This window comes from Salminus brasiliensis, chromosome 20 (genome assembly GCF_030463535.1).
Source record: "Salminus brasiliensis chromosome 20, fSalBra1.hap2, whole genome shotgun sequence".
Taxonomy (NCBI): Eukaryota; Metazoa; Chordata; class Actinopteri; order Characiformes; family Bryconidae; genus Salminus; species Salminus brasiliensis.
The window spans coordinates 22,334,801-22,347,203 of NC_132897.1; the positions used below are offsets into that span (position 1 = coordinate 22,334,801).

A 12,403-nucleotide genomic window follows, 5' to 3' on the forward strand; every position below is an offset into this window, starting at 1 on the left:
CATTGGACCCATTTCTAAAGGATAAAGGATAAAGGATAAAGGTGCACGTATTCGTCACTGTACAGTGTGGACTGTACAGCGAAATGTGTCCTCCGCATTTAACCCATCTGGTAGTGAATACACACTCACACACACACACGTGTTAGGGGCAGTGAGTACACACACACACCCAGAGCGGGCAGCCAACTCCAGCGCCCGGGGAGCAGAGAGGGTAAAGGGCCTTGCTCAAGGGCCCAACAGTGGCAGCTTGCCGAGCCCGGGAATCGAACCCACAACCCTGTTATCGATATCCCGGCGCTCTAACCGCTGAGCCACCACTGCCCCTTTCTGCGAGTGTTCTTTGTGTCCGGCCTAACCTGCCATGACAGACCCCCAATACTGAACAGGGGCAATCAAATGATGCTTCTTCCACTGCCTCTCACTAGGAGTGGAGTTGCTTGGACATTCAAAGCTAAAAAGAATGTACCATAGTCAACTTATTTACACAGAAAAGTGCACATAACGGCCGTAAAATGGCACCGAATGCAAAAAAGGGCAAAAAAGATGGAGAAACCACCAAATGTGTAAAAACGCATCAGGTGCGACAAACGCACAAACCACGCTGCCAGAAAGTTACAAAAACGCACAGAATGCATTAAAACACATGTAGGGAAGTCCCTGGTAGTTGACTCCTCAGCAGCCCACACACAATAGAGATGGTCACTGAGCATGTTACTTACCTGGTGATCCTGGGAGAACGAGAGCGCTGGTGAGTGGGTCTTCTTCTAGGAGGCGACAAGATCCGTGGTTAACCTAGAGTGGGGAAGAGACACAACCAGTAACCCCAGGATAGTGCAAATAGTTATCGTTGCTTATCTTACCGGTATACATCAACATAGCCATAAACAAGACGTGCAAATAATACTGGTATAGAAGAGCGTAAATACTGTCTGTATGTTATCGTTCGTATCGTCATTGTTTATGTGATGACCCCTGTAGTAGACACAGCTAACATGCTTCAAGCGTACCCGTTGTAAATGATTGATTATGTAAGTTTATGTACTTGTGTCGTTTAGAATCTGCTGAATCCTTGCCAGATCTAACCCTCTCTTTATTCCTGATGTGAAGACCCGCAGGGAGAGCTGTTATGGCAAAGCTCAGTTCTGTGGGGTGTTCAGAAAGGTTCTGAGACTATACGATAGGTCTCTAATCATTAAATGAATGGATGAGAGTAAGTGTAAAGATCATCACTCTTTATGTTTATTAAACACAACAAAGACAGGCTTCCAACTCCAGTAACACTACATTGGTGATTTAGGTGAAAATATTATATACAACTATTTCATAAAATATAATTGGCCATAAATTGCAACTTATTAAAAGATGACTTTTACAACAATATCTTAAAAAAAAAAAAAAAAAAGCTAAATGAATGAATTTAAATGTGTGATATTTGATATTTACCTTCTATAAGACGTGCTATCTGTATTCAAGTCAATGTATCTGTATTCAAAAGTCTACATTTATTATATTTGTGTGTAAAATTGTTATAGTTTGTGTGAAATACTGTTACCGTTCCCCTGACAACCCTTTTGATCGTCATACTGAATCAAATGAAGTGCTTTAGAGTGAATCGCCATGAAGCAGTGTCACCATTCTCACAGCTGAGCGCGTTCTGGCCAGTGTGATGTCATAATGGTTCTGATTCTGGTCGTCATGGTGATGTGAATAAAAAGCCTGCGTCAAGGCTGGAAGACCACAGACAGGGAGACGTCGAGATGGAGGACAGAGGGGAACTGACCTCCAGCTCCAGAATGTAAAACTTCTACATTTTCTTGATGGATATTCTTTTCTATTTCTGCATCTTGTGCATTCTGCTTGAACAACACCAACTCTGCTGCTCTGTTGCGTCTTTGTTTGTGTGCAGGAGTAGACTTGGGTGTTATTTTAGGGCCTTCATGGTTCTAGTGGTCGCGCTGGACGCTGTGTTCATGGGTCTGGAAACAGACCGTGAACTTAAAGCTGCGTATTCAGCGTTGTTCGAGGTGAGTGAACTGAAGAAATTCCACGTAACCTAATTTTACAACATTTATATAGATGAGAGAGGGAAGGAGGGCAGAGAGCATGTATGTATGTATGTGTGTGTGTGTGTGTGAGAGAGACTGGATCACAGTGCGTTTATTGTGCTTAATCTGTTCCTCAGGGGGCTGATGTGTTTTACCTGGTGGTCTTCATCTTGGAGTTCATGGTGAAGGTGTACACGGAGCCGTGCGGTTTCTGGGGAAGTGGAGCCAACATCTGCAACACCGGGTTCCTGCTGCTGTCGCTGATCTCCAGGGCAGACGGGTCATACTGGGTCTTCCGGATCCTCAGGGCTTTCCGGATCCTGAGAATCGTCTTTATCATCCCCAGTATCCAGGTAAAGTGCATGATGGGAATGAGGGGTAGACAGTAGAAAGTTACTCAAACAAAAGCAGAATAACCTCGGGAGGTGTTTAAATGAGGTGTCCACAAACATTTGGACATAAAGTGTATAATAGCGCTTGTTTTCCACAATTCTAGGTTATTGATTGTTATCACGTGCCATTAAAAAAACAGAAGACACATTTCCGATACTCTAACGTTATGATGTGCTGTTTTCCAGGACCTGGTCTTGATCCTGTTCCAAGGCCTGAAGACGGCCGCGTACGTGACGGCCATGATTTTCTTCATCTTGCTCGTCTTTGCCGTCGCCGGAGTGCAGCATTTCGGAACCGCGGACCCCGAGAACTGGGGGGATATGGGTGTTGCGTTGCTCTCCACCTTGAGCGTAGTCACAGTGAGTCAAACACAGCCGCATTTACAGATACTGAACATCCAGAAAATACACACGTCTACATACGCTCACGGAGCACATTATTAGGAGCCAACTTGGACATCTGCTCATTCATGCCAGAAATGTACACGCACGCACTAGGCAAGAGACTTTTACACTCGCCTTTTCACAACAATCCACACATTTCACATTAGTTCATTTAGGGGATGAACTTTATTTCCACCATTATTACCATTAACGTTATTGCTCTATTGTAGATTTCAGGCTGGCTGGAACACCAGGACAGACTTCATAGTCTAGGGATTGCCTACAGCGAGCTGTTTTTCATCATCCTGATCCTGATAGGCAACTTCATGTTCCTTAACATGTTCACGGGATTGGTCATGGTAAGTCTCTCTTTTGTGGAGTTCTTTGACTTGTCTTTTACAGTCATTTGTTGTCTAGAACGTCTAAGGTCCAGATACCCAGATTAAGCCAAAGCATAGACAGAAGAGCCTTTTTAACAGTGAAGCATCAGTGATGATGCAGTTTAGTTCAAGACGATTCACTGTCATCTTAGAATATTCTAAATGAAAACATGCTCTTTAATGCTTGAGGCGTCGAACACATCGTTGGAGGAGAAGAAGAGTCTTTCAAAGGGTTTTTTTTTTTTTTGTTCCGAAACTAATCGTATGTTCTGAGAAAAGTAGCTTTAGTCTTTATCATCATTCATGAACTGTTTATTCTCTCTAATTTCAAACAGCAAACATCTAAGCAAATAAAGATGCAGAAGATGGAAGAGGAAGATCTGCAGAAAAAGAGGATGCAGAGAAAGCGAAAGGAGCAGCTGCTTCAGAGTCCGGTAAGTCATTCAGTCATTGAGCTGAAATTTTTTTTTTTAAATCCTTTCCACAAGTGTTTCTTTTCTACAATGATGTGTCTAAACTGTAGCGCTGTTTCCATCTCCTACAGGCAGAGTATTTTCACCAGCTCAGACTGAAATATCAACAGTCTGACAGCGCTGACTTCCTCGAACCGAAAGAGGTCTGCACGAGCTTGACGTGGATCAACCTGTATCTGACCACGTTAGAGAAGCAGGAGGAAGACATGAGAAAGTAGGCAATTGGAGAGCGCACGCACACACACACACACACACACTCATTCAGGTTTAATAGATGTTTTGTTTTTTTAAAGTGAGGATTTGTTTGGATCTTTGATATTTTAGGAGGTAAAACTGTATCTATTCTATTATAGTGATCTGATAAAACAGTGGAAATGAACTCTGAACAATACAACACCAGATAAACTGCACTAGATGTGTAAATTACCCCACAACCCTGCACCCACTCTGCTCTGATAGAATACATCCATGTTTATACACTCCAACCCCCTCACTCTGATAGGTTGTAGGCATGTTTATAACCCCGCCCACCTCAATGCATCCATTTATTAATCATCTTTACAGTGTGATAAAAAAAAAACTACATCACCTCCAGCCCGTGTAGATGTGTGACTTTATGGTGCTAACATTATCATGTGTGTGTGTGTAGGCTGAAGCAGATCTCTGACGATGCTCTTCGTATCCAGCGTGAACTCCTGGAGCTGGACTTGGAAGAGCAGCGAGGAAGAGCAGCGAGGAATGTCCCTGCTGGATCAAAGCCAGGACTCCAGAAACGCAAAGCTAAAAGCGCTTGGCGTTTGGTAATGGCTGCAAAAAAGTTTGCTAAACAACACCGTAGCAAACGCCACTGAAGCAGCAGCAGCATCTTCTTAACAAATCCCGTAGAACAGCATAGAACCATGTGACACAGCTCAAGTTCCACCAACATTGTCACCAAGCAGCTTTAAAGAGCATAGCAACCACGTACAACTGCATAGCAATGATGTGAAACAGCGGAGCAATACCCTAGCGAGCGCATTCCATCCACTTCTGAGACCAAAGCAACTGCTTGGCAACAGCATTGCAACTGCCTCTGGGTGAGTGTAATGTGACCTCACTAGCGGGTAAGGAGCTATGAGCTGGTGCGGAAGGTTGAGAGATAGCAGCTGTATATAGTATATAGTTCTGTTCGCCTTCGCTCGCAGTTTAGGCTGAAGGCTCTGGACATTGAGGGTCTGTCTTGGCTGACACGCCTCTTCAATGTAGCATGAATCCTGGGAGCAGTGTCTCTGGATTGGCGAACCGGGGTAGTGGTTCCCAGCCTCTCTGAGAAAGTCTTTTCCAGGGTACCTCCAGGATTTGATCCTGCCCGTGGAACAGCAGACCAGCTCTTCGCTCTCCGTCAGGTAGTTGAAGGAACATGAGGATTTGCCGCCCCGGTCTTCATGCGTTTTCTACGCTTGGAGAAGGCTTATGATCGTGTTCCCCGAAACATCCTGCGGGAGGAGCTCCAGGAGCACGGGCTTGGCGGGTTTGCTAACGCGAGCCGCTCGTTCCTCGTACTCCCGGTGTCGGAGCTGTGTCTGCCTGGCTTCCACGTGCGGAGGCCTTCGGCGTGCGCTTGAACTGTTTACCGGGCATCAGCGACTTTGGATTAGACCCCGAGGATGACCCAGGACCCGCTGGATGGATTGTATTTCCTGGCTGGCCTGGAAGCATCTAGGGGTCCTGAAGAGGAGCTGGTAGAAGTGCCTGGGGACAGGGATGCCTGGGTGGCTTTGCTTGCCCTATTGCCTCTGCGGTCCTAAATTTGACTAAGCGGATCAGAAGATGAGAATAAGGAATCACAGATCTAATTCATGTGATTCATTCACAATACTTCTGGGCAGTATTAGGCTCTCGTCTATGTGTCCCTTAGTTATTTCTTTCATTGCATGCTTTTGTTGCGTGGTTTTGCTCTCCCGTGTCAACCAAAGGAGGATGGTTCCCCCTGTGAGTCTTGGTTCCTCTCAAGGTTTCTTCCTCTCCATCTGAGGGAGTTTTTCCTTGCCACTGTCGCCGTTGGCTTGCTCGCTTGGGGCTTGGACCCGGATGTCTGCTGATTTGTGACAATGCTTGTGCAGCTCTTAATGGCCTAACGACCGCATGGCAACCACCAAGAAACACCCTCGCAACCACATAGAAACACCAAAGCAGTTACAGAACCACCACCTAGGAATTGTTTCAGGAATTCCAGGAATTCTTTAGGAATCACTCAGTCACTATATTTATTAAAATTCAGTTATTGGACCATGAGGAACTGAAGGAAAATCGAGTGCCTTTTAGTCTTATTAATAGAACTCAAAATCATTATTAAAGACATTCTTACCATGTCAGTACCATGCTTACGGATTATAGGGAGTAAAGGGTCAATCCCGGGTCTGTTATTATTGAATCTTCTTATGCTGCCGCTGGGTTAAAATAGTCCGGAAGCATGGTATCGACTTTAATTGCTATGCTAACGACACCTGTACTTCCAACAAGACCATTTGTCTCCAGAACAGAACAGACTGTCTTAAAGACATAAAGAACTGGATGCCCCACAACTTACGGTTTGCTTAATCCAGGTAAAACAGAGGTATTACTTATTGATTCAAAGATGGGTAAATCTATTTATATTGCTCTAAATTTAGATGGATTCTCAGTCATAACCAGCACTACTGTAAGACACTTTAAATTCTGTCTATCTAATCTACTTCTTTTACAGGAGGTACATCAGTCTATTCAAACTCCAAAACACTTCTTCATTTTCTCCTTTCTTTTCTCTCCCCATGTGCCGAGCTGCTCCCTGCTAGCTGCTGACGCCAGACCATTTGTGGTTGGATGCTCCTGTCTACCCATGGGATCCTGTCCTGCTGTATAACCCCCCCCCCCCAAATCGTGTTGCTGCTCTCCTCCTGACCCCTTGTGTTTTTCCCTCCTTTCTGTTTTCTCTCTCTCTCTTTTCCATGTAACGAGATGCTCAGTTCCAACTGTTCCATCCCGGTACCGCCAGACCTGTCTCTCCACCACCCTGCTGCCTGATGTGCTGCTCTGGGGCCCAGCATTGATCCCTCCTCACCTCACTGCATGACTATGCAGTGACTATGAAATAAATTTGAATTGAACTGAAAGGAGAATTGAGTTGTGTAAGGTCTTGGCTTTGGGTTTGTTCTTCAGCTGGGTTCATGTACACTGATATCAGTAAACACCGATTGTGGTGTTAGCTCAATAATGCTGGGAGAGTCTGCAATAGGCAGACATGTTTGTGGTAAATATGAACACATTTCATCAATGCTCAAGCTATTACTTTACTGTAAATCTGTAGTGATGAAGTAGATCTAATATGGTAGTCCTGCGAGTCTCGAAAAAGTTCAAATAATGAAAGTAAAAATGTAAATACTTGGGTTCTTTGACTCACAAACTGAAAACAGGCTGATATTAAATAGTCATTTTACTCTCTTTAAACTCTCTGATTTATGATCTCACCAAACAGTTTATTAGGAACACCTCATGCAGTTCTCTTTATCAGCAGTGCAGGGTATAAAATCATGTAAAGACAGGCCAGCGGCTTCAGGTAATGTTCGTATCAACCTTCCCAATGAGGAGGAGTACTAAAAGTAATCTTTGTGATTTTCAGCATAGTGTGGTTGTGTTGGGGCTAAATGGGCTGGTTTTTGAGTTATTCTAGAACTGAGGAGATTTTCATGTGCAACAGTCTCTAGAGCTCACTCAGATTGGTGTGATAAAGAAAACCCATCCAGTGAGTCGCAGTTCTACAGATGGATACACACCTTGTTGAGGAGCTGAAGACTACAGTACAACTTTGTACAAGTGTGTGGAGCAGAAAAGCCTCTCAAACCGCACAACACGCTGAACTGTGAGGCAGATGCACTACAACAGCAGACGAGCGTGTCGGCTTCTACTTCTGACAGACACATAAAGCAGGCTTAGACCAGACTATCTACCAGACTATGGAGTTTGACATGTTTCAAATGTGGACGATTAAAAAACAAGTACATCATCCTGAGGGGCACACACCAAACATCCCTGCAATGTGCTGCATCATCATGCTTGTGTATTGATTTAGCTGTTTGTGCTCGGTCAGTCCGTTAAAAATAATAATAATAAATAAATAGACATAGATGACTCGATGCAAGAACGTTTATTCAAACAAGGCTACACTCAGGAAGAGGCAGCAAAGGTACAGTGACAAAGTAACGTGGGCAAAGCAAAGACACACACCTGAGGCCGGAGGGAATCCTGGAGCTAGGCTAGCGTACCGGGACTGAGAGGGAGGCGCAACGATAACCAAGACCTACAGGCAGCGCCTGGGGAAACTGGGGGAGAGCAAAGCTGCGCTCGTCAGGCGCTAGGGAACTTACGTGACGCGAGACCGAGAGCTGAGAGATCAGCTGCAGAACCCAAAAGGCAAAGACAAAACAGAGCTGGTAACGAGGCTCGCCCACGAACGGTACTACTAACGTGAACCTGCATAGAGAGGAAGCCTCTCTGAAGACCTCGTGGACTCTTGAACTCTGCCGCACTCGGTTAGCTCGGTTTACTTTCTGCAACCAGCACCACGAATACATCCACTTCTCGCCAAAGAGCGCCTAGCGCTCGCCCCTTATATACACCTCAGCCTCAGGTGAACCGTGTTACCAGAACAATGAGCATCAATCGAGCGCACCTGACATTAGCCAAAGTACGCGAAGTTAGACACGAACGTAAATACCAGAATAAGAGTCCTCATGAGAGTCTGCGGGCGCGGCGACGCGGACATGACAGCTGGGCGTTCAGGAACAGTATGTTGGCCTCAATTTCATCTGAGTGAGAACAAGACAAACGATTCGGCTCAAACAGAAAAAAGCATTTATTCATCCACTATAGTAAAGACAGTCAGCAGGAAAATAGATCTAAATAAAGCTACATCTTTGCTCAAACTTCGCTAGGGAGTATAGGTATGCGTCTGCAACTGGGGGGGGTGGGGGTCCGTACATGTGGGTGTAGGGGTGTGTACGTGTATGCATGTGTGTGTATTCGCGTGTATTTACGAACGCGCGCGTCTGGCGCGCCGAGAACAAAGGAGAGGTGTGAGGAGCGGCGGAGCTTTAGCGACTCTCTTTTGTAACCCAATGATGTGTGAATGATCTCAAAAGGTGCGAGGCTTTATCCAACCCACGTGGCAGAGTGGAACAAAAGCCAAGCCCTCGGAGGGCGAGAAGAATCCACGAGCAATAGTAACCACGCAGCTCAGGCTAGAGAAGCGCGTCCACAGCTCCGCGAGGGGATCTAGCAGTGAGTTGGTCTAAAATAAGGCTTCTTAAGGGTCAGAGTCCCTTTAGATCAAAGCTCACCAAAGTCATTCGAAATCAAATGCTACAACCAAGTTAGTCGCGTGAGATAGGAGGACAAGAAAAGGAGAAGATCGCAAAAGTAACTCGTGTGCCCGCGAGGAGAGCGCGAGACAACAGGGCTGATCAAACGCTGTACTTCCTTTAATCTAATCAGCGTAAACAACAACAACAATCCTACAATCTAGTGGATCACTGTTTCCAAGAGCACCGACATCCAATAATCTACTGAGTGCCTCCAACACCGCCCCGATTCACAGTCTTACTTTTAGAGGAGAGTCCGGCTCGCAGCTCGAGGAATTTCTCGTCTCCTGAAGGTCTCAGGCGTGCGGTCCGTAGTCGGAGGTTAAATCCCTGATCCCTCGTAGTTTGTCCCGGGGATGATTCTGGAGCTCCGGCCGTCAGCGATGTTCCGAGGTCAGCTGTTTTGGTGACAGATGAGGAAACTTGGCTAGCATCCAACACAATAAGTGGCCCCCTTCTCTTGCGGCTACCACCAAGTGGGCGACGTGCCAGAAAAAGGGAACAATGGGTGGTCGAGGGATTTAAAGGTTTCACCTGGGTGACGTAGTACTGTAGGTACGCCCGGTTCTGTACAGTATCGGAAGGGAGCCCCCTATCTGTGGAGGCAGAGCACTGACACGTTTCAAATGTCTGGATTATTTGCACGTTATGATCCAGCTCGTCAGGAGCCGGTCCACGGTTTACGAGCTAAATGCACAGCTGCCTGCGTTTGCTAGAGACAGGCCCATTTTCCTAAAACAACAAACAAAAGCCCATTGCTCCTAAACTACACGCCGGAGTTGGAACAACTACTCTACAGACGCTGGTAACACACTGCTCAGAGAACACTGCACGCTTTAGAGGAGAAGCCTGCGTGTTTTCCCTGCTGCAGCCTGGTGTAGAGCTCCGTACATCAACATGGACCTCAGGGTTTACAGTAGTTCTATGTAAAAATGCAATAGATCTAATTGCTGTTCGTTGTCCATAGCAACACAAAGTACAGCAACATAACTATTATACAGGAGATGTAGAACATGGACTTTAAAGGGACTTGAAAGATGTGCAGCTCTTCCTCCAGGGGGAATTGTTGCTCATCTGTCTGGGACGCCGGGACTGGGGAGAAGAATTCGAGTGATTGCACAAAGAAATGGAGTTGTTGTTTTGTGGGCTGGTTCTTCAGCAGAGTGTGATGTAGAAATGAAAGGGTGGTTTATAGCTGTGCAGCACACAGTTCAGCCTCGGGCGATTCCGAGCCGCCGCCCACATACGGCCCAAATAACGACTTCCGCCTCGTTTGGTTCACGTGTTTGGTTCTTTTCATGTGTATCGGTTCGTGATTCATGTTTGGTTCATTGTGTCGATTCAGTGTCTCGTTTCATGTTCACGTGTTTCGCCTGAGGCTGGGGGTACTTCAGGAGCCTCGACGCTTCGTTCGAGGTCGAGAATTGCGTGTTTGGAAGCTTGGGTAGCCCGAGAGGTTCCCGTTACTGCTCACGGTGTGTGTTTAGGCCAGCTTCGGCTCGACTCCCTCGTTCGCGAGCTGGCCACCCGGCCGTTCAAGGATTCAGCAAGGCTCGCTCGCCGAGATAGACCCGCGCTCACGCAGCAGTGCCAGGTTTGGTCGGCCTAGACGTTTTTTGATTCTGCAGCTGGTCCCTCAGCTCTCTTCCCCCTCTTATTAGTAGCCTCAGCGCCGGTCCAGCGCGTCGCTAGTTCTCCCCTGGTTAGCCCAGGCTCTGCCTGCAGGTTCTCGTTAGTTTCCCCCGCCCCCCATTTGCCCGCCCCTCTCACAAGCTCAGCTCCCAGAGTCCCCCAGTCTCAGGTGTGTTTTGTTGTCGCCCTCTGGTTTGTCAGGTTTGTGTTGTGTTCACATGTGTTGCCCTGTAGCTGCTGCTGCTGCTTTTGCCTTATTTTGCCCCCTTGTATTATCTTGGGTTGTGTTAATAAACTACGTGCATTGGACCCATTTCTGCGAGTGTTCTTTGTGTCCGGCCTAACCTGCCATGACAGACCCCCAATACTGAACAGGGGCAATCAAATGATGCTTCTTCCACTGCCTCTTACTAGGAGTGGAGTTGCTTGGACATTCAAAGCTAAAAAGAACGTACCATAGTCAACTTATTTACACAGAAAAGTGCACATAACGGCCGTAAAATGGCACCGAATGCAAAAAAGGGCAAAAAAGATGGAGAAACCACCAAATGTGTAAAAACGCATCAGGTGCGACAAACGCACAAACCACGCTGCCAGAAAGTTACAAAAACGCACAGAATGCATTAAAACACATGTAGGGAAGTCCCTGGTAGTTGACTCCTCAGCAGCCCACACACAATAGAGATGGTCACTGAGCATGTTACTTACCTGGTGATCCTGGGAGAACGAGAGCGCTGGTGAGTGGGTCTTCTTCTAGGAGGCGACAAGATCCGTGGTTAACCTAGAGTGGGGAAGAGACACAACCAGTAACCCCAGGATAGTGCAAATAGTTATCGTTGCTTATCTTACCGGTATACATCAACATAGCCATAAACAAGACGTGTAAATAATACTGGTATAGAAGAGCGTAAATACTGTCTGTATGTTATCGTTCGTATCGTCATTGTTTATGTGATGACCCCTGTAGTAGACACAGCTAACATGCTTCAAGCGTACCCGTTGTAAATGATTGATCATGTAAGCTTATGTACTTGTGTCGTTTAGAATCTGCTGAATCCTTGCCAGATCTAACCCTCTCTTTATTCCTGATGTGAAGACCCGCAGGGAGAGCTGTTATGGCAAAGCTCAGTTCTGTGGGGTGTTCAGAAAGGTTCTGAGACTATACGATAGGTCTCTAATCATTAAATGAATGGATGAGAGTAAGTGTAAAGATCATCACTCTTTATGTTTATTAAACACAACAAAGACAGGCTTCCAACTCCAGTAACACTACATAGGTGATTTAGGTGAAAATATTATATATAACTATTTCATAAAATATAATTGGCCATAAATTGCAACTTATTAAAAGATGACATTTACAACAATATCTTAAAAAAAAAAAAAAAAAGCTAAATGAATGAATTTAAATGTGTGATATTTGATATTTACCTTCTATAAGACGTGCTATCTGTATTCAAGTCAATGTATCTGTATTCAAAAGTCTACATTTATTATATTTGTGTGTAAAATTGTTATAGTTTGTGTGAAATACTGTTACCGTTCCCCTGACAACCCTTTTGATCGTCATACTGAATCAAATGAAGTGCTTTAGAGTGAATCGCCATGAAGCAGTGTCACCATTCTCACAGCTGAGCGCGTTCTGGCCAGTGTGATGTCATAATGGTTCTGATTCTGGTCGTCATGGTGATGTGAATAAAAAGCCTGCGTCAAGGCTGGAAG

At 45.7% G+C, this 12,403-nt stretch overlaps 1 protein-coding gene across 1 annotated transcript; it reads left to right on the forward strand.

The window, feature by feature from the left end:
* The first annotated feature begins 1,734 nt into the window (after nt 1-1,734).
* LOC140542374 (cation channel sperm-associated protein 3-like) lies at nt 1,735-3,892 on the forward strand. The gene is made up of 7 exons (XM_072665324.1): nt 1,735-1,795; nt 1,907-2,024; nt 2,183-2,398; nt 2,624-2,797; nt 3,052-3,180; nt 3,537-3,635; nt 3,746-3,892. The coding sequence occupies exons 1-7, from the start codon at nt 1,758-1,760 to the stop codon at nt 3,890-3,892; spliced, it is 921 nt and encodes a 306-aa protein (XP_072521425.1). The 5' UTR covers nt 1,735-1,757.
* The last annotated feature ends 8,511 nt before the right edge of the window (nt 3,893-12,403 follow it).

Coding starts and splice junctions, on each gene's coding strand:
- LOC140542374 (XM_072665324.1), top strand. CDS start 1,758: ATGGAGGACAGAGGGGAACTGACCTCCAGCTCCAGAAT. Junction 2,025..2,182: donor CGTATTCAGCGTTGTTCGAG/GTGAGTGAACTG, acceptor TCTGTTCCTCAG/GGGGCTGATGTGTTTTACCT. Junction 3,636..3,745: donor AGCAGCTGCTTCAGAGTCCG/GTAAGTCATTCA, acceptor CATCTCCTACAG/GCAGAGTATTTTCACCAGCT.